The sequence below is a fragment of the Pteropus medius genome, unplaced genomic scaffold (assembly GCF_902729225.1).
Source record: "Pteropus medius unplaced genomic scaffold, Ma_sr-lr_union100, whole genome shotgun sequence".
Classification (NCBI taxonomy): domain Eukaryota; kingdom Metazoa; phylum Chordata; class Mammalia; order Chiroptera; family Pteropodidae; genus Pteropus; species Pteropus medius.
Genome location: NW_024349800.1, coordinates 57,731,534 through 57,753,234, shown reverse-complemented (window position 1 = coordinate 57,753,234; position 21,701 = coordinate 57,731,534). Strand labels below are relative to the sequence as shown.

Here is a 21,701-nt window from a genome sequence, read left to right as displayed (position 1 = left end):
AGAAAGGAAGGGAACCGTATCTGAGGGGTAACCTGATAGAATTCTCTTTTAAGAACGATCTGTCTGGCAAATAACGCAAAGTGTAGACTGGCGAAGAGCATACAGAAGCAAAACTTGTCAGGAGAATGTTGCAAGAAGCCAAGCAAGAAATGTTAAGAGCCTGAACTGGGACTGTGAGGGCTGAAGCTGGAGGCAAGAGCCATTTAAACAGATTCTCAAGACCTGGAAAAGTTAAAGGTGACGCTTCGCCATTGTGTCGCATGGTACAGTTGCAATGAAATTGCTCTCTTTCCTGAGGAGCTACAAACCCGACATCTAGGTAGCTTGTATCTCATTCCTCGCTGCGTACATACACAGTGCCCAGGACAGTGCCAGTTTAATAAATATTTGTTACAGAAAGAAGGAAGGGGGAGAGGCAAAAGCAGAGAAAATGCCTGGAATTGGTAGAGACAAAGGTACCGCTGGCTATCCAGGGAACAGAGCAGGAGGGACATGATAAGGGGAGAGCAGAGTACACAAAATATGCAGGAAGTTTTACATTCGCTTCTAAGTCACAATATACACCACGTGTAAAGATAAGTCCACTTGAACTATCACTACCTTATCCACCAGTATATGCAGAATTGTTTAAGAATAATGATTCCAACATACTAATAGAATTAATATTACCGTTCATAGGGAACTCAAGACATTTTTAAAACATTTGATTTTTAATCTCCTCGAAACATGAGGATGGCCAAGAATGAAAAAAGTAGAAGGAAACTGGCCCCAGGCCACTAAACATGCATTTGACAAAGAGCTTAAGACCAGCGTGTGTCTCCATGGAGAGTCCAGGGAATGGTCTGTATCTCCGTCACTTTGCAGATTTCAAAACTATCACTGCCTCCCTTCTCCATGCTCCATTTCGCTGTCAAATATTTATTTTATCTTATGCTGCTCTAAGATAAAAAATATATATCATAATCTTCCAATTAAATGAGAAGATGCATATAAAGCACTGAATACAGTGCCCGGCACACAGGACACTGCAAATGTTTGTCACCTTCACAACGACCAGGATCATGATTCCTACAACTACTACACTGTTAAACCACCACTGGGTCAGAAAGAATTGCAGGTAAGCCCTGTAAATAAAACAGGTAATAGAAGCATTTACCTAATAGCGACCTCTTAATTATCTTCCATTTATAAGCTTCCAGCCACCTTTTCATACACTGCTACGCAGATCAAAACAGTCTCCGCATCTCCAACCTTCTACTCATTCATAAGGTTGCTTTCCAGAAGTCATTTTTTCCTCAACAATGTCATCTCACACTCCTGGTTAAAAACTCTCACTCTACTCTGTATCTATATTTTTTCTTCATCAGATTTGTCATAGTTTATAATTATGTAGTTGAGTGCCTGTATGAGGTAAGGGAAGAGGCCTGTTTGCTCACAATCACACACCTGGCACCCAAGAAAACATTTCAGAAATATAAAGACACTCAGTATATTTTTGCTGACTATATCAAAGAATGATCAAATCCCAGATGTTTTTTAATAGTCTGTATCTGACCAACTCTTGACTTATAGCTAAATATTTCTGCACTGAATTCAAAATAAAAGACTACAGGCACTTACAAATACTTTCTCATGAAACTGGCTTAGATTTTTTAAAAAGGTTCAATTTCAAACTTCTCCAAAATGCACATCTTAAAGCAAAATGTTTAAGGCGATAACAGAAATCAGTTAAGATTTTTAAAATTATTTTAAAAGTCATAATGATACTGGTTAACAAATATTTATCTAATATCTATTCTGGTTTTCAAGAAATACTGTAAACTATTGCAGATTTGAAGTTTTCATTTTTTATATATTTTGGAACCTCTTACCTTGACATTTCCCAATAATAGATGTAAAATCATCTTTTGCAGACCTGCAAAATACATACAAAATTAAGACAACAGTTTGACAATTACAATATTGTGTACTGCTGTAAAACACCAGGTATACTATAGACAACTTCTCTAAGCAACACTAAATCATCCCTTCTCTTACAGAGATGGTTTTGTACCTCAAATAAGACCCTTTCATTAGTGACGACATTTTCTTCCAACATTTCTTTTTCATCAAAAACAAAGCTACAACAGGGAATAAAGTGATATAAGCATGAGTGAGTTTAAGCGTGATCTTTTAATACAACAGAGATGCCTGGCCCCATCCCCAAAGGTCTTGAGTCAATAAATTTGAGATGGAACCTAAGCAAAAATATTTTTTAAAGCTCTTCAGATTGATCACTTAAGATACTTAAACAAATTTAAGGTGACATGTCTTGTATTCTCATGTCATTAACCTGTCCCTTATTTTAATGCTTTCTGTTGTGTTCTGAGATGGTTTCTAATTAGTTCCCATGTTTATAACGGTCCTTAATCATAAGAAATTATCACTCCATTATTTAGAAAAGAGGAAACACATATAGCCACTTATAATCCATAATTACTGCCAAATTGCAAATTAAAGTAGCAATTCATGACAAGTCATTTGGGGTTTTTTTTTTCATCCATGGGCAGCCCCACATACAAGCAAGTTAAATATGCCATATTAGAGCACATGAGAGTCATCTGCCACTCATTATAAAAATGAAGTTGGGGAACAGCAAGAAAGACAGAGCCGCTTCTAAAAGCTAAACTGTGTTTCAGCTTCTTTTTCCCTTAAAAACCATTTATTTATAACCACTTCCTAATATCAAATAATGACCCCAGACACTAGAATTCTCTTTTGTATTTTAACCCAAACAATAAATATTTCCTGGATACTGGGTGCAAATTACTGTCACTACCAGAGCCAATCGTGCATTGTATGTGGTCTTCACTGAGGGAAAAAGAGACATTGGGAGAACAAATGTCTTAAAAATTCAGGGACCGATACTTGTCCCAGGGTTTACTTTTGGAATCCACCTTGCCCTTTTTCTGTGCTGACCATTCCACCATCTTTGCTCAAGGACACTTCCATTCAGGTCACTGTCAAGTGTGTGTGTCTAGATTCACTCAACAAAAGCAACCGACTGCCAGCTCTAAGCTCGTCAGTGGGCTATGCCCTGTAACGCCCTCCCAGCACCTGCTTCCCCTGTCCTATTTGCAAACACTCCATTTATTCATCAACCATAAACTAAGCATCTATTATGTTCCAGTGAATATAAAGTGTTAAAAGAAAAAAGCAATCCCTGCCTCCAAGGAACGCACAGTATAAGTGGGGCTGCAGACTCCAGACCGCCAGGAACACTGGGTTTTAGTTGCATGGCACACCCTGGACTAGTGCAAAGCAGGGCCCTAAATTACTGTGGGACACCCGCATGTCAACATACAAGCATAAATGGTCGAAAGGTAGTACAGCTTTGTGGTTCAAAGCCGGGCTGATTTCAAATCCCTGGGCAAGTTATTTAATCATATAGCGCCTGCCTCTGTAATAGAGGAAAATAGCAATATCTCCCTCGTAGCGCTTCTGCGAGGATTAAATGAGTTAACACATGTTAGCATTATCTTATCATTAAGTATAATAGAGAAATGTGTTGATTATTAGAGGAGCATAAAGAATTGACTAACCAATAAAGGAAACGGGGGGTCCATAAGCGCTATGGGGTATGTTCAGGGAAGGCTTCCTGGTGGAGTTAACGTCTCACCACGTAAGAATATGAGTCTTTATACTAACATTCTGAAGCTTTTGCAAATTCCAGACCAGCTGAATAAGACCGTCGTGAGCATCACTTCCATCGCCCAGACTTCTCCTCTCACTACTTAATATTGAATGCATGAAATAGATATACATCCAAGTTTTATAAAGCACTCTAACAACCCAGTAGATCATTTTATAAAAGCAAATAATTTTTATTCCTTTCATTAAAATTTTTATTAGCGAGTTCCATGAAACCCTTGGTCAAACTCTCCTTCACAGGCCTAAATATCAATTTCATACCTCCATGCACACCCTGAGCCCAACACCTCAAATCGTTTCATTAATGTTCTCATTTTACAGGGAAAAGATGGAAATAAATTTTGACTATTCGGTGTTGTTCATAAAGAAGTCACATCATGAACACATTTCTCAAAAAGAGACATTTCACATTACTGCAATAAATGGAATAGGAAATGCTAGCCCATTCCTATAAATAATATAAGTTCGATTACTGTGCAAACCTGATGCTTAATGACGCTGTTAAAAAAAGAGAAACCTGCCTATTAAAGCCATGCCAAGTTAGATAGTTTTGAAAGGCTGTCACTACGGCCAATCATTTCTATCCCAATAGTCTTAAGAGGAATAACGGAGGATCCCCATTTGAAGTCTATGTATCAATGAGGGCAAACCCTTTGTCTACTCCTCAAAAAGTTAAGGGGTCCAATTCTGTTTGGATAAATGGAGGAAAAAAAAGAAACTTCAACAGAAAGCTAAAACCAGTCATAACTGAATTCTCATCTACACTATTTATAGTCGAGAATAATAAAGTAGGAGAAAAACCTTTTGACTGGTTATCTAGGCATCTGGAAATTTCTGCCTCATTGCTTATTTTTTGAGAACTAAGAGTTCAGCCTTGCCTGGAGACAGGAGTAGTCCCCAGTTTTAGAGGGGCCACATGTGCCGTCTGCTGTTGCTGATTTCCCAAAGAATGAACTCGTTTTCCTTAGTTGGTATAGTTTTACGTCTTTTGCAACTGATGCATTACTTAAAAATAAAGTACCTGGAAAGCCCAGCCTGGAGAAGTCTTGCAGATGTGTATGCAATGCCACTGACTGTCTCAAGAGGACAGAGGATGTTGCTGGTCCCAAGATATAAATAATCTTGGTTTTTTGTAAACCCAGAGTCCTACCACAGCTTTATGCCAACAGAGTAAAGCAGCCCCTACTTTTTTTATACCTTCCTGAGCATCTGCTCAGCTGACTTCACAATAGTCAAATAAGAGTGATTTCCAGAGTTCTAGAAGATATGCATCATCTGAGAATGTAAAATTTCTCAAGAGAAAGAGATCTGGGGAAATGGAAAGACAAACATGCTACTCTGAGAAAGTATCCTTCATCCTTTAATTGGCAAAATTGGTGTCTGACACCTCACAAAATTATGTGAGTTAACAGTAAAATCCCTTTAAATATGCCCCTTTAAAAAACTCTTAGTTCCCATCAATCAAGTAAAATGTTTCTCAAAGGAAATTTTTAATGACCTTTAACAGTTACCTGATCTCCACACACTGATCTTGCACAGCAGCCAGAAGCTTTCCGTTGCTGTCACAGGGAAGAGGAAAAAAAAAATGCTTTATGAATATTTGTAGCATCTTCCACATAGATGGAATTATTTTAAGAAGTTAAAATCATTTTTAAATTTTTCACATGCTTTAATTATCCACCTTCTGACCTAAGAATTAGATTAGTATATAGGCACAAAAGCATAAAAATGATTCAATACAGCTCAAATTAACATTTAAACAATACTAATCGTGTGTCAAAGGAAATTTATATATAATAAAAAGACTAAGCCATAAGGACCCCAAAATTAATGTCCATAATGAAAGCTAAATGCTAATCCAGGTAGAGACACATTATACGAATTTTATACATCCTTACCTTGCAAGGGCCATATGCCAGTTTATCTGTTTATTAACCAAGCGAACCAGTCCATCAGGGAGCAAAAAAGGTGCAGGGCTGAAACCACAACATATTAGCTAACTTAAAATCTAATCATGAAACACACACACACACACCACCACCACCACCACCACCACCACCACCACCACCACCCACCCAAACATTTGGAGCTGCTTCTAAAGAAGAGCCAAAGGTCTCTTTCATAAAACTACATTATCTCTGGGGCTCTTACGATTAGATGTCCACAAGAAAAAGCTATCTATAAACAATTCTATAAAATATATCTAAATAAAACATCTAAATTCCTACCTAACAGCTGAATTATATCCTTTGTCAGAATAATCATTTCTTTGTTCCTTATAGGGCTCAAAATTAGGACTGTGCCTGAAAACACTTAACACTCAAAAGAATATAAAAGTATCCAAGAACTGAAACATAAAGAACCTTCTGTGATGCACAACAACTGAATACCAGCCCCGAGAGGTGATACGACAATAAGAACAAAAAGTTTTTTTGTTTTTCAAAAGATATGCAAGCTATAGATCCATCATGCGGACATTCAAGATAAGGCTGAGAATGCTCATCAGAGAAAGCAGCTGTCATAAGATATTTCTGATAATGACTAAGTGAACAAAAATTATCCTAAATCTACTAAGATATCCTGCCACAGTATGCCAAATGTTTGAAATGTGTTATAAACTGGGTTCACCTAAATGTCAGCATCTATATCACAATTCAATTCCAAAAACTTAAGTCACATATAGGATACTGTTTGTCTTTGATGCTCACAGTTTCTCGGAATTAAAAACTCACCTGTACCAGATGTATTGGCGTAAAAATAATAAACGATCTGTAATAAAAATGGCAAAGTCAAATATGAATCAGCTTTAGAAGTCATTTTTCAAATTAAATTTACTGATAAGTCTAAAATATACTGTAGACTGATTCATTACAAAACAAAACACAGAATTCAACTCTTAAGAGAATAAATATGCACACTAATGCACATTATAGCTTTTATAAGATATTTTTTACATTAAAAATGTGTATATTGAAAATTGTGAAGTACTTCCTAGCAGTACAAAAAGTAAAAGAGATTTAAGATGCAAATTTCACCGAAGAGGCTTTAAAGAAAATCATGGAGTAGAAATCATAGTAATCATCCTTTAAAACCAAAGTATTTTGTCTACAGCCATACTATTCTGAACAAGCCCGATCCCGTCTGATCTTGGAAGCTAAGCAGGGTCGGGCCTGGTTAGTACTTGGATAGGAGACCACCTAGGAAGATCAGGTGCTGTAGGCATAAAAAAAAAAAAAAAGAAGATCCAAGTATTTTAATAAAAATTAAGATACCATTTTATACTTTACAGCAAAGATTAAATAATACTATCTAAAAATGGGGAAGTCCACGGAAAACGAAATCTCTAACACTGTTGACAAATGTTTTATATGATTCCATTTAAAATATATGTGTGTGTGAACATATGTACCCAGTTAGATGTATATCACTAGAAGAAGGTCTAAAGGATAACAAATGATCTCTGGGTGGCAAAGTGAAGAATAACATGATTTTCTATACTCTCTGAATTTTCTACAATAAATTTGATTACTTGAGTACATTTTCTAAATTTTCAAACTTTCAAAGCATTTGTAATAATGAAAATTGAATGTGCTAATGCTTCTTATTTCAGGAGATAAAATTATAATTTCAAGTACTCAACTCTTTTGAATCTGAATCCTCTTTAAAAGTAGCTCAAATTGACCAGTATAACAAGGATAGGCTTTGGAACCAGAAAAGACATGCAGTCAAATTCCAAATGAATGAATAATCTTGAGCGAGTTTCCTCACCTAAAAACAGAAACTCACAACTGGTCTGGGAAGGGTTGACATCAATTAATGTAAAGTCCTCACAGCACCAGCTTAATGTGGCTAGTGCTTGATACCTCCTCATCCTGTGAGCTCAAATGTACTGTCAGGAGTTAATGAATGCCCTGGTTAATCGAATTTGTAATTGACCAGATGTACCTGAAACATCATGTAAACCACTTAAAAGAGCCTGTCACTCTCTTTTCACCTTCAACATCCATACTTTTGGAGACTCAGATTGGATTGGATTTTCTTCATTTCTTATAGAATACATCCATAATGATTAAACTCGGGCTATACACACACACACACACACACACACACACACACACACACACACACGGATGTGTGTATGTACACATCATACATCATACAATTAAAATATATACATATAAAATTAAACTCGAGTAACATGTATGCTCTGCTTTTATCAGGCTCTACATTAGAAGTCTAAAGAACAAACTTTAAAATCTCTAAACTTTCTAAAATAGCACAGTTATGAATGAAACGGGGAGGGGAATTATCTTCTGACTGTATCTTTATATGTAGAAAAGTAAATAAGCTGTATTTACCTCTAATTGCTTTTGTGATGATAAAAGACTCATCATGTTTTCGGTTGCCTCTAGGCTGCAATTGAAAAAAGAAAACTTACACTTGAGAATTTCCTGGTAATCCTTACACAATATGTAAAGTTATACTTCTTTGTTAATACTCAGAACACCGGATACAAGTTAACAGTATTTAAAAACTACTTATAGATAGAAACAAGTAGAGGCAGAACTAGGAAAAGAGGGAGTAAACGTGAGCATAACGGAGTTACAGGTATTTCTGAAGATGAATTGTGCAGGGAAGAACAAGGGTTGAGGCTGAAAACTTTAAAACCAGGACACCGGTCCAAACAGAAGTCACAGGCAAAGACCTCACTGGTCGCAGTTCAGCTCAGTTGGGTGGGCTGCAGGGGCCTAAAACAAGTTTTGCTTGCAGGAAAAGGGCTCATGTAGATTCAAGAGCTCATGTCTTAAGGCAAATGTATTGAATGTTGTATAACCACAGAGAAAATGCTACTAACACACACACCAATATACAAGTGCTACATTAAATAGTTCCTTAAGTATAGACTAAATATTGTGTAGGCTAAACACAAGGCACTACAAAAGAGTAAGATGTATTAATGCGCTGTTAAGAAAGAAATACACAGTTAAGTGCAGACACATATGGCTCTAAAACAGAAAAGTCATTTCACAAAACAAACGTGGGTAGATCATCTGCTTCTAAGAGCCTGTAGTTCAACAGCTGAAATCAACAGAACCAAAAAAGTGCCACGACTTTTCAGTGTAAGTTGATGCTAGGCTTATTTTTTAAATCGAATTAGTTAAGCATTCTGAAACATACCGTAATTCACCAGTGAGTGCTAATGAATGGAAACTTATCCTCATCCAACTAGCAGCAGCAACCGCTTCCTGGCTGCCTAACCCTACAAAATACACTGTTTAAAACAAACAGAAACTAAAATACTTGAAAAACAAAATTATGTGCAGATCTCTGCCAGCCTACAAAATACTTTATTCAAGACAAGCAGAAACTGCAGTGGGAAGGAAGTTAAAGAAAAACCACCAACTTTACAGGAGAATGAGCGAGAGAATGAGTCGTTTCTCCAACAAAGAAACTTCAAGAAGATGCTGTAAAAGAGAATTTATATGGGCTGGACGCCATGATCTTTATTAAAAGTCATTTTCGATCTTGCTGCGTTTTCTGAATCTAAAACAGGAAATGTCAGATGTTAGATACTCAATAAATACCTGCTGGATAAATGTGGATTGCTGGCTCCTACTCTTCATCCTGTGCCTGGGAGGCCCTGTCTAGGGAACTGAGAGCCCCAAGGTCCATTTCAGGTCACCAACCCCTACAACCCCTTCTTTAGCAGAGAACCCAACCTTAGTAGTTCCTTACTCTTCACTCCTAAGGCATATTTTGCTCACGCTACTATCACAGCGTATGTTATGCTAGGTGATGAGAAATGTTTACTGGGCTGTACCCCTCTAGACGGCACGCACCGCGACAGTCATTCACCTCTGTGTGCCCATCCACTGGCTCAGTATCTGAAATGCAAAAGAACTGGCGCGATTCAGCTCCAAGTCGGAGTGAGGGTTCGACGCCGCGCTCCGCGGCAGCCCGCCAGGTGTTGCCTTGACTTTGGGTTCCGAAAAACTCTCCCGCTGCAGATGAGGAGGATCGGCCCTCGCCGGCCCGCGGGAAGGAACCCGCGAGAATCCAGGGATACGAGGACGTGGAGTCCGACGCTGTGACTCCCCTCCAAGTGCCCGCAGCGAAACGGAGTGGGAAGGTACGTGCCCTGGAGCCCGAGGTTCTGCCCCGCGATCACCGAATTCGGAGCCTGGGAGGAATCTCGGGAACCCCCGGCCTAGGGGATCCAGACCCCCGCCAGCCCCCGGCGCCGTTGCCAGGGCAACCGCAGAAGCCGCCGAGCCCTGCGCCCCCGCCCGCCCGGCTCCACTCCCCTACGTGGCTCTTGCTACGTGGCTCTGCCGCGGCAGCGTCTGCGCCGAGCTGGCCGCGGCTCTAGGGGGGCCTGGCTCACCTGCACTTCTGTCTCCGGGGGCCACTCGGTGTTGACCAACAAGTCGTAAAGAATCGTCTCCTCCTCGCCCTCCACGGTGCCTGGAATGACAGCCGCGACGGACTCGGAGGCCGCCATGCTGGCCCAGGGCCTAGCCGCGGAGGGTGTGTAACTACGGCATCCCGAGAGGGACAAGCTTCCCAGGCTGCAGCCGCTTTTAAAGCTCTGGGAAGTGGGTGGAGTTAACAGGTTGTGGAAAGGAAATGCTAGGTTAACCCTTTTATAAATAAAAGGACAATGACTGTTGCTTAACTGGGGTACGACTGGGTCCTGGTGCCGGTACACTCCTTGCTTATTAATCTGCATGAGATCAGCCAAGTCTGAATCTCCCTTATCCAGTTAGCTTCTATAAAACAAAAAAGGTAAAAAGTTGCTCCCTAAGATGCTAGCATTCATTTATGTATTGGTTGCCTAACACATAAAGAGTTCAAACAGTGTTTTTGAAATAAACGCCAAAAAGTTCTGCCACAAAACAGAATACATCAATGGAAGGTATCAGGGGAATGATGCTATAGGAGCTCAGAAAGGCGGTGAAGTCCTGAGAGGCTGGAAGTGGAGCTTGTCCTGGGTCTTTAACAATCGGTAGAATTTGAATCAAATAGAGAACATTTGGGGAGAGCATTTCATGTAGAGGAAAATGAGGTAAGCAAAGATAGAGGCAGAAATAGATCATTGAAACAGCAGACAGCTGAATAGAACCCAAGTTATGAAAGGATGGGGGAGCAGTAAAATTGAAATGACAAGTTGAGGACCTACATGGAGGGGCGCAAATGCCAGCCTCATTTGTTCACTCATTCATTCAACATGTGCCTCTATGTGGAAGGCCTTATACTGTGAGCAGAGCCCACTGTAACCTGAACGAATGTACGAAGAATTAACACTGAGTCACATTAAAAAGGAAACAAATATGGAGGACGTTTTGCAGGTATCATATTGCATAATATCCATCAAGATGCATTAGGCAATGATGCAATTATAGCTTCAGGTCTCCTTTTTCTCTCACAGTTAAATGACCTCTAAGCAAGCCCTGTATCACGTGCCTGCTCCCCACACACTCTCCCCTTATCTCCTGCTCCACACCTCCCCCACTACCTTCAGCCACACTGGCCTTGCTGTTTCTGAGCATACCAGACACACATCCACTTCAGGGACCTTGCATGGGTTGTTCGCCCTGCTCAGAAGGCTTTCTACCAGATATTTCCTGGTTCTTTCCATCAACTCCAAGTTTTTGCTCAAACGTCACCTTCTCTCTGAAGCCTACTCTGACTGCTTGTTTTCTAAATTTGCAGCCACCTTCCCTGAACTCCAGCTCTCCAGATCCCCCTTACCTTCTCTATTTTTTCCATAATGCTTGTCATCACCCAAAATGCTTTCTAATTTGTTTTATTATAATTATGATCTGTCCCCATTCACTAAAATGTGGGCTCTGCCAGAACAGGATGCCCTGCTATGTGCTTACAGAAGATACAATGGAAAAAACTTGGCTTTCCAAACCTGAGTAGGTAAAAACCCCATTCTTCCCTACTGTGTGTTTCTTCCCTGTGTGTCTCCTTTACTACTCACACAAAACACTTCACTTCTGACGTTTCTCATCACCAAATATGTGGAGGTTTTCCCCAATACCAACAAGCAATTCTTGAACAACCAAGATTTCAACTATCCAGAGATAACTGCAGATCTCACAAGCTGAGGGCCCAGTCCCACAAGACTGACTTCCTTACCTTCCCCTACATACACATTTCAGACACCAGACTCACCCCAGGTTCTCACCTGTGCTTCTGACCAACCGGCCGCAAATCAGAGATTTCAAAGACTTCATCCTTGAGTTCAAATAATTTGCCACAACTGCTCACAGGCGCAAGGAAAACAAGTACAAGTTCATTAAAGGTTGTGATAAAAGATACAGATGAACAGCTGCATAGGGCCCCATAATAATCTCCCCAGAGTTTATAACAGTGCCTGGCACAGAGCACAGGACAAAATACATATTATTTGTTGAATGAATGAAAAACTTTCCCCAAACCTTTTTGTACTCATTGTATCACCAAAGTACTTCTCAGCAGCTGTGTCTTTTTAGCAAATCCTCAACTGCGAACGCCAGACATCTCCCCATCCCAGGGCTGGCAAGTTGCACAGCTACAGGGAGCACTTCTCGCATTGCATGCCACAGAATGAGAACAGGGAGGAACGCCACTCTGTTGGAAAGCACGAGGGGTGGCCTCTGTGGGGGGACAGGGCGTCGGCACTGCCCCCGCCCATTTCCTTGGCTCTTGGTTCCCCTTCCCTCTGTCATCCTTTCTCAGACAGAAATTGGGTTGCTTTCCGCTTCATTCATTCTCTGCGCTGCCTCCATCTGATCAACACAACCACAACCAGGAAGTGGCTGGCCACGTGGACAAAGGATGCTTCCTTCCTCGCTGGTCTGTGAAGGGGACGATGGCAAACGCATCACCAGGAATTGTTTTTTCTTCACCATCATCACGCTATGTTAATTGCTTTCTTCAGCCTCGCCTTCACCCCATTCACCATCGTTCCTACAACAGAACAGGAATCCTAAGGCCATGCCTGGCTGAAATAAAAAGCACAGGTTGAAACTACACCATTTGGAAAGTGAGTGCACATTTAACGGGGAGCGATTCCTAGGAGGAAAATTCTACCAGAGGCGCTCTGAGTAGACGAGCAGGTTATGAGGCTTTCTTCACCACTGCTTAAAGTCCAGAAGACTTCCCGGGAGAGAGAGGATGCGAAGTGTCCAGTAAAAGAGAAGAAGGTGCTAAGAATATGTATGTCATGAGAAGAGCTTCAAATGTAGAGTATCAGACATTGGAGTTGGAAAAGGGAATGTGGAGAAATGATCGAAGTTCAAATGAAAGTTCATCTGAGTCAAAGGAACTGGGTGATTTAAGACAGGTTGGGTGCCTGAGGCCAAAGTGCTAATTGGTCTTATTTATAACGACTAGTTAATTGTCCAAACCGAGACATTATTGAGAATGAAAAGGGATGATTTTAATAATTTTGCCAGGAAAACAGGTATGAAACAGGACTTTCCTGGGCAAACTGAGAGGATGGTCCCAGAAATCTGAAACAGGAGGGTGGCTGGTTTAGTGACAAGACCTTGGGCATTTCATAAGGACAGCAAGACTCTTCACAATTCTCTTCTCCTTCCCTCCCTCACACTTACAGTGATAGTTATCGCGTTTGTCTGCCCAGGCCTTTTGCTTCCTTTAGAGAATGGTTCCAACTGTTCTTCCTTTACTCGAGTCGTGTAATTCTAGTGGGCTGCCGATCCCCAACCTCTGCCTTCTTGATCCAAGTGTGCCCACTCAGAGAGCTCCATTTCTCTGACTACAAGCATTGGGTTGAGAATGGTTCCCTGGGATATTTGTTTTTTTTCCCCCATGGAAGTGGAGGAAAAACTACCTTTCCTTTTTGGATCATAGAGTTTGAAAAATACAAATTAGAGGTTGTTAGCAGCCCTCTTATTCACTATAGAGAAAAAGCCTGTCCGCATGGTAAGAAAATTAAACCAAAACATTGAGGAAAACACAAGCGAGACGGAGACTTCATTTGATATTAGCATGCCTGAAACAGAGTGGTCTCTGTGTGCTTCTGTATTCCTAGTTAAGTGAGCCAGTGCATTACCCCCAAGCTCATGTGAGTTGTGTTTCAATGATTCGAAACCACTCCTCTCTTGACATTTCCACCAGTGGCTTCTGCAGATTTACCTAATTAAGAATCCGTAGTATACGGATCTCAGCAGTGTTGCTTCTGAGTGGACGTTATTAGTTAGTAACGCATTGATAGTATTATTACATTAATACATTGATAGCATTCATGACTTACAGAGCTCTTTCGTCCTTACAGACACTGCTGAGGTGGACGGATAGAAGAAAATATATATATATGTATATATACTGGTAAATTATTCAATTATTGATTTATATGTAAGAATAGCTCTTTTGTTCTATTTGGTTTAAAAACAAAGTAGGTGATCTTTAATAGACTTTGAAGCATCAAAAAAAGATGGATTGGTGGGTGGATTGAGGATGACTGAATGGAAACACATGTGATAAAGCAAGTATGGAAAAATATTGATGATAGAATCTTGGTGGTGGATACATGAGTACTCACTGTAGAAGTCTTTCAATTTTGCCACATGTGAAAACTTTAATAATAAAAGATTGGCGAAAAAGGTAAATCTATGATTTTAGACAGCACAAACAAGGAATATGGGGGAGAAGACTTCAGCGAATAGCGTGCTAAAGTCCTTTCTGATTTTGGAGCAGAAGCGAGATACTAAATAACTTCAGATTTTGATAGAAAAATATCCTGTTAATTACATATTTTCTTAAAAAGAAAGAAAGAAATACAACGTGTATCTTCCAAACTACGGAGTGGAATAAAGGAAATAAAGAAAACTATCCATTATAAGCAGGGAAGGACAGAATAAATAACAAAATGTAAATCAGGATAGAGAAAATTCTGCCATTGGAATAAGATGGCCCGATAATAATGAAGCTAACATCAACACTCACATACCACATGCTGTGCATCTGTAATAATAACACACACACACACACACACACACATTAATATCATCACACACACACACACACACACACACACACTAGACTCTCTTCCAAATGCAAGACTCTGACTTATAAAGAGTAATTTCAGAAGTTTGGAATATAATTTCTTCCCTATTCCCTTTATTTTTTTTCATCACTTATAAGAAATTCTCAGTCATTACATTTTCACAAATTGCCGGAATACCACTCTCTTCAGATATATGATGGAATTTGGTAGCCTCTCTATGTCACAACCTCACTCTTATACTTTATATCTTTGTTTCTCTTCTGTATTCAGTGTGATTTCTTCAGATCTTCCAGTTCACTAGTTCACTTCGCAGCTTAGTCTATATTTAATCATTCCATCAAGTTTTTAATATCAATTATTATATATATCTATCTTATTTCTAGAAGTTCTTTTAAAAAAATCAAGTATGTTAGTCATTTTGTTAGTTTCTTACTTTTACTCACATTTCAATTCCTAATTTTAGAAACACGCCAATACTTTATATTCTCTACCTGATATTTCTAATACCTAAAGACGTTAAAGATCTTTTTTTTTCCTGACTCTTGCTCATGGTGGCTTGTTTCATTATGTACTGTGTGTGCGTGTGTGTCTTGTTTGCTTATATACTTCGGAATCCAAGCTGTGAGCATTTTTTGAGGCCTCAGGTGAGAGAGGGTGACCTCCCTTGGGAAGACTTACATTCACTTTTGCAAGGTACCTGTGAGTCTTAGGTCCACTTTAAATTCAGATTCTAAATTATTTCAGATGTTACAAATAATGTAAATTCAGGCCCCAGACTTGCAAGATGACCAGGCTATGGTCACGAATTCTCACAGGAGGCTTTTATACCCACTCAGATTCCAGGCTGAGCAGACAAATCTGGTTGCTGTCTGCCACTATTTTATGGGATTTTATTTTAATTGCGTAGCTTTTCTTGGGTCTCACCTGTATGACCGGTGGTCAGTGATCCAACTCTCCTCCCTTCACAGGCTGGAGGCTTTGACTCCAGTGTCCCCACTGGTCCCACCCTACCTCTATGGTCAGCCCTGAAATCAAAGCTCGGTCCCTATGGCAGCTGGTGACCTCACCGCTTGCTTCTTCCGTAGATTCTCCTGCCTGTTGCCGAGACTCAGGGTTTCCTTTATTTTTCTGACAAACTCATCTATTTGTTTTAAAAGTTGTGGTTTTGTTTTTACATTTTAGCAAGTACTCTTGGTGTTTGTGGGAGTTTTTCAGGATGTCTTGTCTGACAAACTGCCTGAAATGAAACTCAGAACTGCAGAGAGGGAAACACAAAAGGGAACAGCGTTCTCCAAGCTCTGTCACAAACAGCTACCCAGCTCACAGACACACACACCACAGATAGCCAATCCACAGATGGCTCCAAAGGGAGATGACTGGCAGCATCCCAAAGGAATGCACTTGTCTGCCAACACGTATAAGATGCCTCTGGGGCTCCCCAGAAATGTTTGGTGACACTGAGGGTCCTGTGTCACCAACCGGGAACAAGACCAGTGAAATGACAATGTTTCTTCCATGTTACCGCGCCGACCATCATTCAGGTCCACAGACTTGGGGACACCTAGGGAGTCTCAAATAACACCAATAAATTCAAAAATTCAAAAGGCAACTATAAAGCCAAAATATTGTAATTTTTTGTGGACAGCGACCAGGGCTTTTTAATCTTTTTAAAGCCAGCTTGAAGGTCGGCCCAGAATGGTACCTTTCTGTTGACTGCATGAATTATTCATGGTTATGTCAAAGCTGTTATTGATGAACGCTTTTTGCTTAAAAGGGAGATTGCAACTTTTAAAAAGCATTTATTTTCTCCAGCAAAATAATATAGGCTCAAGGAAAATCTCTCTCAATAAGTAGACCATTCGTGAGCTCTGATTTTTTTTTCCTGTCGTTTTAATGAAATTATGGCCCAGTCCTTTAGTTCATCCGTGAGCTTCCTCTAATAAAAAATGACAGTGGAAATATGAACCAACAGAACAAGGAGTCAGTGAAGCTGATGAGAAATTGATCATGTGTTTTGATAAGGCAAAGTACTAACCAAAAATGTAGAAGCTATGAAAACATCAGGATCAGATGCTCTCTGGAAAAGCTAACTTAAACACCAAGGATTAAGAACCATTTGAGGAGGAATTACTAGCTGTCTCTCAGTTTTAATAATGTTAACTCCTCAGTGGAATTTCACACAGTAAACTGGTTCCTGTTGAAATCCTTATCATTTTCAGTTTCTCTTTAGATAAAAATATATACCCAATATTAAACTCTTAAAAGTTTTTAAAGCCTAAATTGTTATTTAAATACAATTTTAATCTGATACAGACATGAGATGAATGATTAAAAAATAAGCCTTGCAACTTAATTAAATCCTGAAGGAATTAACTAAAAGAAAAATGAAAAGCATTTAAGAGGAGACAAAAATCTTTACCAAACTTAAGTAAACAGCACGTTAAAGTAAATGTACCGCTATGCTAGAAACTGCTCTAGAATTTACATTAAACCTGAGATTAAACTAGATAGTTTTGCAGTGACTACACATTTAGAGAATGTCATTTCTTCTCCTCCCCAGGGATCATGACTTGGACAGTCCCCCAGGTCTTTTCCTGCCTCTGGCTTAGACTCTAGAGAGTCATGAATGAAGACCTTATTTTTATTTTATTTTTAACTTTTTTATTTTTTTAGGTGAGGCAACCCTTAGTTGATGATCTCACAAATTGCAAGGACCTTGTCAGTTTACAATCTCTTATTTTTTTTTAATTTATATTTTACACCTACAGCACCTGGTCTTCCTAGGTGGTCTCCCATCCAAGTACTAACCAGGCCTGATCCTGCTTAGCTTCCGAGATCAGACGGGATCTGGCTTGTTCAGGTAGCATGGCTGTAGACCAAAGACCTTGTTTTGAATCATAGCTCTGTTATTGACTCACTCTATTGCCTTGCAAAAATTATTTAATCTATCTGTACATTAGTTTCCTAATCTAAACATGGGGCTTGGGAGACCTAAAGGAAGGCATAATTGTGACTAACCTAAGTCAGGTTCCTCTGAGCCCTCTTCTCAATTAGGCCTCAATCAATCTTGGCCTATTAAATGGCAGATTCTCAGCACGAATGATTTTGTCTACTCCCTAACCCCTACACTAAAAGAGTTACATGCTGACAGTTTCTCACCACGCAAGGCTGTTAAGATGGCCCTAGTCCCCTTAAAGGGCCTGCCTGAGAAGGCTCAAGGCCCCCCAAAGAATTTACTGTTAATTTATCCCAACACCTAGCATGTGCCCCTGAAAACCTTTTCTTAGAGCATTTACTAAAATAAGTTTACAATTGTGAGGCCTTCTGTTCCTTCGAGATGTACCTGTGTATCTCCTACAACTCAGGGGTGTCTTTCTCAAGGACCTGAAAGCCATCCTTTGAAATGTAATCCCCTGGCTCCTCTGTGAGAGGACAGAAACCTAACGTGGGTAACTGCCAGCTAACTGACACAGTGGCCTGATCTGTACTTACAGTGACCAACCGGCCAACCCCTGGAAAATGTTCACTTCCCTGACTCTGCCCAAGACCCCTGCCCGTCCCCCTTCCTATTCCGTCATTTTTCCTTTAAAATGCCCAGTCACCTCTGTACAAATCAATTTACTTCCGTTCAGGCTGGACTCTTATTTTCTAGTATTGCAGTAGTATATTACTGATTAAAATCCTTCCTTACCACTTGAACTAGTATCCAGCTTTCTCTTTGACAGTTCAGGAAGTAGGAAAGAAAACAGACATCTAAGAATACAAAGGCACGAAAGCAACAGGACTAAATTGGTAAGCCCTAAAGGAATAAACTATTTAAAATAATCTTTGTAGATCTGTGATCCAGGGACGCCCACCTGCATCGGACTTTATTTACATGCACATTCCTGGACACTGAGAGCAGCCCAAACTCCTGAGGACTAGACCTAAAATCTGCATTTGAAAGAGCTCCATATTTATAATGAATTGTTTAAACCAGCATCTCCCAGAGTGAAGCCGATCTACTTGACTTTGAAGATATGTAGCCTAATCAATGAAGTATAAACATGTAGCTGAACATTTTCTTCCCAACAAGGGGTTAGGGCATAGCACATATTCTGTGAGTTTTAGCATTCATTAAGCAAGATGTCTCATATAAAAATTGTGGGTAGAGGGTGGGGTGGGAGGTGTAGAAGTCTGTCAGTTTTCAATTAGAACCAATAAATACAAAAAGGATTTAGGCCAAAGAACCGCTAGTCTTTCGGTCCTTCCATGAAGGGACAGTCCCTGTGTTGGGTAAATGGATGGAGTTTATGTGTTCCCTCCCTTTGAATCTGTGCTGGCCTATGACTGACTGCTCTTACTTCTGAGCCCAAGCTTCAAGAAGACCTAGTGGCTTCCTTTTTCCACTCTTTGGGATTCCTGAGCTGCCCCAGAAGGCCATGCTACACTCCTAGAGAGAGACCAGAAGAGGGCCCCAGGGAGGAGGAGTTGGCCTTGGAGCAGGATGAGGAACCAGCACATCCCTCTCTGGAAGAAGCCTCCGCCTCCTGAAAGCCCTCCAGGAATGCCGTCCAGGGATCTGCATTCAAAGCTTGAGTCATCTTCCTTTTGACTTTCTTTTCCCTTGGAGTTAATACTATTGTTTATGCCTTGACATTAACATGCTGTAACAGACAGCAGCTGTGCTGTCCCTAGATCACCACTGTTTGGGAGTAAACTTTTCAGCACCATGTTTATAATGTATTGTTTAAACCAGGGATCCTCAAATTTTACTGTAGGTAAGAATTAACTTAAGCCAGTCACGAGGGTCTGACTGTCCTTGAACACTAACCTGAGGGCCAAACTCAGCCTATCTAGGATTGGATTTTGGATGCTAATCGATGAGCACATCTGGACCCCACTATCACTGGAGACTTCCAGATCTTGGATGCTAATACCCACGGTGAAGAGACGAGGTTTCTCTCTTTGTCCGGATCAAAACCACTCCCTCTACCCACTGCAAATCCGTCTTCCTCTAGGAAGCTGGGCTTGGTCTCGGTCATCCTCACCACCCTCGTGTTCCTCTCTACTTCCCCGCCTTTTATCACTCTCAGGTCTCTTTCATGATTGAAAAACAAAGACATCCCTTCACTCCACTCATTCCTAATTTTCACCCACTTCCCTTGAGCTCGCCCTCACAATAGGGGTGTGTGCTCGCTACAAGTATTCACTTCCCGTGTAACCTTGAACCTACTGCATCCTGGATTTCAATTCAACTCCCCACGTCCCTCAAGCCATCCAAGCACTTGAAGGGCTCAGACTATGCCATCCCACAATATGCCACTTTGGCACCAGAGGTTGTTTTGAGCTGAAGACAACTGAGAAGAAGCAGATACAAGAAAAGCTCTCTGTTCTTCCCCTATTTGCCTAAAAGCAGGACGTACATTGTATTTGAGTGACAAGGTATAAAAGAGAAAACATTATGCAAGGACTTTTTATCCTTGCCTGGGGAAAGAGTTAATGAGTTTTCAGTCGTACACAGGGTAGCTGTATCATGTTAGGTGGAAGAATGACCTTGTTATTGTCTTTATTTGGAGATTAAGTATAGTTTAAGGAGATGCATATGGGTGCCCGGTTGACAAAGAGTGGACTCGTAATGGTTAATTTAATTGTCAACTTGTCTGAGTAAAGTTGTGCTTCATCCAATCAGTTGAAGGCCTTGATAGAACAAAAAGTTGACCTCCCACGAGCAAGAGGGATTTCTGCCAGCAAACAGCCTTAGACTTGAACTGCATTATTATCAATTCCTGGTTCTCCAATCTGACTGAGCCTACCCTATAGATTCTGAACTTGGCATCCTCTACAAGCACGTGAGCCAATTTCTTAAAACAAATCTTTCTCTACATATACATCCTATTAGTCTTGTTTTTCTGGACAACTCTAAGACTTGGCCACACCGACTTACAACCTGTCCCACATACTTTTCTTACAATGAAATGTTGACACTCCCCCTTCAAGTTGTGAGATCTATGATCCCCTTGAACTTGGGCAGGCCTGTGCAATTACCTCAATTAATAAAATGGGGAGGAAGTGACACTGCTTGACTTCTGAAGCTTGGTCACACAAGACCACATGGCCCTTGGGATGCTGGCTTTGGTATACAACCACCATGTTGTAAGGAAGGCCATATGGAGAGGCCACAGCTGGCCAACAGTCCCAGCTAGGGTCTCAGCAACACGAGCATCAACTGTGTCATGTGCGTAAAAGAAAGGAACCATCAAATGGTAGCCTTCAAGTCTTTCAGTCGAGGCGCTAGGTGTTGAGGAACAGAAGTAAGCCATTCCTGCTGTGCCTTGTATGAGTTCCTCACCCACAGAGCCTTTGGGCATAAGAAATGGATGTTTTATGCTACTACATTTTCGGGTAATTTGTTATACAGCCAAGCAACTGGAACATTACTATTCAGAGCCACACTTGAAGAAGGCTTCACAAATTCCCAGTCTTATTATTGTAACATCATAGGAACCTATGACCAGGTAGTATAAATTTCTGTATTCAGAATTATTTTCTCCAGGTATTTGGAAGAATTCTTGCCCATCCTTTTTTATCCCCTCTCCCCTTTTAAGAATATAGCAAGTTGTCATGTTTTCAGTCTGCTTTAAATAAAAATCCCAGACTTTGATAACAAGAAAACCCGCGATCGGTTTTAACAGACAGGAAGGAGGTATAGTGAAGCAAGGTCAAGGAGAAGGAGGCTGAGAAAGAAAGCCTGAACCCTGTCTGCTGACGGCTCTCTTCTGCAGGTAGTGGAACCTAGAAGTCCTGGCAGATTGGGGGGGTCTGGATTCAGAACATTTGTCTGGTGCACAGTCTATGCTTAAACGCTCACACCGTCCAGGCCGTGTTCTCTTGCTCAGACTCCTAGCACAGCATCATTTCCCCGAGAGCCATCAGCATCATTCACAGAGGCTGACGAGCACTCAAGATGGTGGGCGTGGGAGAGAGAGTGACATTCAAGCCTGCCAGCCAG

At 40.6% G+C, this 21,701-nt stretch overlaps 1 protein-coding gene, 1 long non-coding RNA gene and 2 pseudogenes across 3 annotated transcripts in view; 1 reads left to right on the top strand and 3 right to left on the bottom strand.

Annotated features, from left to right (window-relative positions):
* NBAS (NBAS subunit of NRZ tethering complex) overlaps positions 1 to 10,192 on the bottom strand; it is a 249,354-nt gene extending 239,162 nt beyond the window's left edge. Inside the window, exons 1-6 of one of the 2 annotated variants that reach the window (XM_039887818.1) lie at positions 10,076 to 10,192; positions 8,049 to 8,103; positions 6,423 to 6,459; positions 5,589 to 5,666; positions 5,202 to 5,249; positions 1,872 to 1,915 (exon numbers count right to left, since the gene is read on the bottom strand). In XM_039887818.1, the coding sequence (XP_039743752.1) occupies positions 1,872 to 1,915; positions 5,202 to 5,249; positions 5,589 to 5,666; positions 6,423 to 6,459; positions 8,049 to 8,103; positions 10,076 to 10,192 (379 nt within the window). Of the gene's footprint in view, positions 1 to 1,871; positions 1,916 to 5,201; positions 5,250 to 5,588; positions 5,667 to 6,422; positions 6,460 to 8,048; positions 8,104 to 9,546; positions 9,909 to 10,075 lie in introns of those variants that run through there. The other variant, XM_039887819.1, reaches the window with a different exon arrangement.
* On the top strand, positions 6,794 to 6,912 carry LOC120622239 (uncharacterized; annotated as a pseudogene).
* A 1,898-nt stretch (positions 10,193 to 12,090) lies between the features above and the next one.
* The window catches only part of LOC120621947 (uncharacterized), a 26,078-nt gene continuing 16,467 nt past the window's right edge, over positions 12,091 to 21,701 (bottom strand). Inside the window, exon 3 of the long non-coding RNA XR_005658356.1 lies at positions 12,091 to 12,648. This is a non-coding gene — a long non-coding RNA (uncharacterized LOC120621947). The remainder of the gene's footprint in view (positions 12,649 to 21,701) is intronic.
* LOC120622342 (uncharacterized) lies at positions 17,470 to 17,587 on the bottom strand (annotated as a pseudogene).